At 50.3% G+C, this 5,000-nt stretch overlaps 2 protein-coding genes across 5 annotated transcripts in view; one reads left to right on the top strand and one right to left on the bottom strand.

Moving 5' to 3' along the window:
• ddx24 (DEAD (Asp-Glu-Ala-Asp) box helicase 24) overlaps positions 1-3,472 on the top strand; it is a 7,576-nt gene extending 4,104 nt beyond the window's left edge. For all 4 annotated transcript variants that reach the window (XM_026229309.1, XM_026229310.1, XM_026229307.1 and 1 more), the window contains exons 5-9: positions 1-22; positions 779-854; positions 927-1,115; positions 1,336-1,465; positions 2,822-3,472. The exon at positions 1-22 is cut by the window's left edge and continues 491 nt beyond it. In XM_026229309.1, coding sequence (XP_026085094.1) covers positions 1-22; positions 779-854; positions 927-1,115; positions 1,336-1,465; positions 2,822-3,027 — 623 coding nt within the window. In that variant the 3' untranslated portion in view covers positions 3,028-3,472. The remainder of the gene's footprint in view (positions 23-778; positions 855-926; positions 1,116-1,335; positions 1,466-2,821) is intronic.
• A 93-nt stretch (positions 3,473-3,565) lies between these two features.
• ccdc197 (coiled-coil domain containing 197) overlaps positions 3,566-5,000 on the bottom strand; it is a 3,197-nt gene continuing 1,762 nt past the window's right edge. The window contains exons 5-9 of the mRNA XM_026229311.1: positions 4,883-4,965; positions 4,336-4,505; positions 4,058-4,168; positions 3,804-3,920; positions 3,566-3,725 (exon numbers count right to left, since the gene is read on the bottom strand). Of these exons, the coding sequence (XP_026085096.1) occupies positions 3,600-3,725; positions 3,804-3,920; positions 4,058-4,168; positions 4,336-4,505; positions 4,883-4,965 (607 nt within the window). The 3' untranslated portion in view covers positions 3,566-3,599. The remainder of the gene's footprint in view (positions 3,726-3,803; positions 3,921-4,057; positions 4,169-4,335; positions 4,506-4,882; positions 4,966-5,000) is intronic.

Below are 5,000 nucleotides of genomic sequence, written 5' to 3' on the forward strand. Positions count from 1 at the left end.
AGCGCTTCGCCGAGTCCGACAGGTCAGACGCCAATCAGCACCCACACAGATGTGATCGTTCACGTTAACACCACAGGAGGGATGCTCCTGACTCAAGTTCTTCAGATTAGTCGACTAATTGCACGTTTATAGTAATTAAATGCATGCGTAAAGACTATCCCCTGCTTTCACAGACAAGACTTAAGACTAAAATCTAACTTTCAACTCAAAGAAACGTAAAATATATCGGGCTCTTGGTTTTTTCTCAAGATGTTCACCAGTAATGTTTTTTTTAGGGGTGCTCCGATCACGATCGGCCGATCGTTAATGCGCATCTCGTCAGTAAAGCCGGTTCTCTAATTAGCGGTTAATTCCATCAGGTGCGTGATTTCACATAGAGCAGCTGTTACTACACAGAGCCGTTGTTAACTGAGAAGATGCGCCAAAAAACGCTGAAAATTAACGTGATTTGCGCATCTTCTCTATTAACAACGGCTCTGTGTAGTAACAGCTGCTCAATGTGAAATCCCGCACCTGATGGAATTAACCGCTGATTAGAGAACCGGCTTTACTGACGAGATGCGCATTAACGATCGGCCGATCGTGATCGGAGCAGCCCTAGTTTTTTTATATGCATGTTTATAGAAATGACTTAAATGTCCTAATTGAACTGTGGTCTAACCCTGGCTTTAATCTGGGCTTTATAAGCCCTGTCTGTGAAACCAGGCCAAAGTAGCACGGAGATATCTGAATGTTTTCTGAGTTGTTGGTGTGTTGACTGTCCTGTGTGTGCTCTCAGCTGTGTTCTCCTCACCACGGACGTCGCTGCTCGAGGCCTGGACATCCCTAACGTCCAGCACGTGATCCACTATCAGGTAAGAGCCTCGGTCAGTCCGTGTGTCTGAGCTCAGGAGCGTCTCACAGCTCTGTGTCTCTGTCGGCTTCAGGTCCCCCGCACCACTGAGACGTACGTCCACCGCAGCGGTCGAACTGCCCGTGCTGCCCGAGAGGGTCTGACCCTGCTGCTGATTGGACCGGACGACCTGATGAACTACAGGAAGATCTGCCGGACCCTGGCCAAGAGCGAGGAGCTGCCTGTGTTCCCTGTGCAGAGCGCCTGCATGAACGCCATCAAGGTCCAGAGACATGACTTCCTCTGACAGCCAATCAGAGCCCTGCTTTAAACCGCTCCAGCACACTTATCATAAACAGATTCATACTGTCCTCTGATTAATGTCATCACTGTAGATGATTAGTATTCATCGTCTGTAAGCCGTTCCTTCTAGTGTATCAGACACACTCTGTGTGGTGTGATGTGTGTTCAGTGCTGAACACAGGATTGTTTGTCCTCGACAGGAGCGCGTGACTCTGGCTCGGAAGATCGAGAAGATGGAGTACTTCCACAGCCGAGAGAAGCAGCACAACTCCTGGGTGAGGCAGGCGTCTGAGGCCATGGAGCTCGACGTGGACGAGGAGCTGCTGCTGGGTACGAGAGAGAGAGTGTGTGTGTGTGTGTGTGTGTGCTCATGACCTGTGTGTGTGTGTGTGCGCGCTCATGACCTGTGTGTGTGTGTGTGCTCATGACCTGTGTGTGTGTGTGTGTGTGTGCTCATGACCTGTGTGTGTGTGTGTGTGTGTGTGCGCGCTCATGACCTGTGTGTGTGTGTGTGCTCATGACCTGTGTGTGTGTGTGTGTGTGTGTGTGCTCATGACCTGTGTGTGTGTGTGTGTGTGTGTGTGTGCGCTCATGACCTGTGTGTGTGTGTGTGCGCGCTCATGACCTGTGTGTGTGTGCGCGCTCATGACCTGTGTGTGTGTGTGTGCTCATGACCTGTGTGTGTGTGTGTGTGTGTGTGCTCATGACCTGTGTGTGTGTGTGTGTGTGTGTGTGTGTGTGCGCTCATGACCTGTGTGTGTGTGTGTGCGCGCTCATGACCTGTGTGTGTGTGCGCGCTCATGACCTGTTTGTGTGTGTGTGCTCATGACCTGTGTGTGTGTGTGTGCTCATGACCTGTGTGTGTGTGTATGCGCTCATGACCTCTGTGTGTGTGTGTGTGTGTGTGCTCATGACCTGTGTGTGTGTATGCGCCCATGACCTCTGTGTGTGTGTGTGTGTGTGCGCGCGCTCATGACCTGTGTGTGTGTGTGTGTATGCGCTCATGACCTGTGTGTGTGTGCGCGCGCGCGCTCATGACCTGTGTGTGTGTGTGCGCGCGCGCGCTCATGACCTGTTTGTGTGTGCGCGCGCACTCATGACCTGTGTGTGTGTGTGTGTGTATGCGCTCATGACCTGTGTGTGTGTGTGTGTGTGTATGCGCTCATGACCTGTGTGTGTGTGTGTGTGTGTATGCGCTCATGACCTGTGTGTGTGTGTGTGTGTGTGTATGCGCTCATGACCTGTGTGTGTGTGCGCGCGCTCATGACCTGTGTGTGTGCGCGCGCTCATGACCTGTGTGTGTGTGTGTGCGCTCATGACCTGTGTGTGTGTGTGTGTGTGCGCGCGCGCTCATGACCTGTTTGTGTGTGCGCGCACGCTCATGACCTGTGTGTGTGTGTGTGTGCGTGCGCGCGCTCATGACCTGTGTGTGTGTGTGTGTGTGTGTATGCGCTCATGACCTGTGTGTGTGTGTGTGTGTGTGTGTGTGTGTGTGCGCGCGCTCATGACCTGTGTGTGTGTGTGTGTGTGTGTGTGTGTGTGTGTGTATGCGCTCATGACCTGTGTGTGTGTGTGCGCGCTCATGACCTGTGTGTGTGTGTGTGTGTGTGTGTGTGTGTGTGTGTATGCGCTCATGACCTGTGTGTGTGTGTGCGCGCTCATGACCTGTGTGTGTGTGTGTTTCAGGAGGAGGTAAGGACGAGTGCGAGGAGCGAGAGCAGCAGAGGTTGATGAAGATCCTGAAGAAGCAGCTCAAACAGCTGATCTCACAGCCAGTGTTCACACACCAGAGGAAGACCAAGTACCCCACACAGATGGGTCGACTGCAGCCGTCCCGGACCACAGCAGACACCGCGCTGGCCAGCCTGAGCCGCGACACACTCCCGCGCTAGCATACACCGCTCACTCGTGTGCTTTACTGATCCTCCTCAGTGCCAGGGAGAACGATTAATAACACGTCTGTCTCTATAGTAGTGGATTCAGTGCATACACAAACCTGATTATTTATAATGAACTACACAACTCGTCTGTCTCATAAAGTGAAAAAACTTTGACTGGGATCCAAAATGTATGTGCTTTTATTTTCCAATAATTTTTCTACATTTTAATGACTTGTTAAATGTTAAATCTGTCAGCTTTTCTTCTTGGGCATTTCTCCCAAAGCATTCACTCACTCTCATGTTGTTGGATTTTGAGAAAACGTGTAAAAATGAGCTTCAGATTGAACTGGAACTGAAACGTCACACTGTCCTTGTTAAATAGATTTTGAAATGATTTCACAGAATTACTGATGACTCGGTTATTTTCAAGCTGAAGAATAAAAACATTAGAACAGAAGTGTTTGATCATCTCTATCCAGATGTTTTGGGTGTAATGTGCAGCTTCTGTTCTTCATCTTCACTGCTTCACGTGAGCTGAATGTGCGTGTCTGACCGAGCTGGAGTGTGCTGGGGGTCGGACCGGTCTACGGCGGGGTCTTCAGGGCGGTCAGCGCTCGGCTCCTGCTGGACGTCTTCTTCACAGTCGCACCGCTGCTGGCCACGAGTCTCATGGCTCTCCTCTCCATGTCAGCTTTCTCCAAGATGAATTCCTGTGAAAGCGTGAAGAAGGAAACGTGTTCTTGTCTGAGTTTCTGATCGTGTGCTGAAGGACAGCTCTGACCGCTCACCTTTATCATGTCCATCATGGTGCAGGTGTCCATGAGGTCTAGAGCTCCGTAGTGACTCAGATAACACTGCTCCGCCAGGTTCTTCACCGCGATCAATATGTTCCCGACCTCCTCCACCTGCCACACACACACACACACACACACCACAGTGTGTGAAGGTTAGAAGGTTTCTTCCTCTACTCCGACTGTATCTGATCTCGTGTTCCTCTCCAGATGTCAGGAGGAAGTCTCCAGGACTGATGATCCCAGCACACCTGGTCTCTGGACTGGCCCAGGTGCATGTGGAGCATCATTTCCAGCTGTTTGTTCCTCTCTTTGAGTTGATCCAGCTGTGTCTGCCGCTCGGACAGCTCCTGGTTGGTCATCTGTCACAACAACAGAAACGCATCAGTCTTACGCCTGTCATACACCGCACAACTTCATGAGGAGTTTCTTCAGGGCCCTCGGCGGATCTACAGTGTGTGTCGGTGAAGAAGAGCACTTCAGTCTGGCTGTCTCTGAACAGACCCTCACATCTGCTTTCATCACATACCAGTTTAAAGGTGTTGTGTTCCTGTCTGAGGGACTCCATGTGGTTCTGGCTGGACTTCATCTCGTCCGTCAGGCTGGACAGCTGCTGCAGGAGGTCCTGTCGGCTGACGGTCAGCGTCTCGTAGCGTCTGATGATGGGCGTCACCAGGTCCGTCCCGCAGCCCACATACTCTACACAACACACAGCACAGTCCACTAATGGTCAACAACACTGGACTTTTAGATCCGTTTGGTTATTAACTTCTAAATGCATCAAGATGCAAACACATGAGCAGAGTTCTCAGCTTCTCCAGTACAGTAGGACTTGAAATGAAATGAAATGTGGAGGAGATGACTGACAGGGCAGTTTAAAAGTGTCAGGATACTCGTAACTAAACCGCGTTCGTTAAAGACACAGTAATGATGTTAAGCTTGCCCACTACTCTGCTACACACTCAAAAGTATGAACTTTTCTTCACCAAATGAGTACATGCAGTTAGGCCACAGTAGAAGTAGAATTGGGACAGAGCTGAAGACTAAAGAAACAAGCCCTGAAGAGATGTTCTTACTGTCTGGAAGTAAATCCAGAGTTTTCATCAGAAACTCCTCGAATATCTTGTATTTGTTGACTCGCTCTTGTAAAGACAGACGCCTGTTGAACAGAGAAAGCAGATTATAACACTTTGC

Source organism: Carassius auratus, chromosome 42, assembly GCF_003368295.1.
Source record: "Carassius auratus strain Wakin chromosome 42, ASM336829v1, whole genome shotgun sequence".
Lineage (NCBI taxonomy): Eukaryota > Metazoa > Chordata > Actinopteri > Cypriniformes > Cyprinidae > Carassius > Carassius auratus.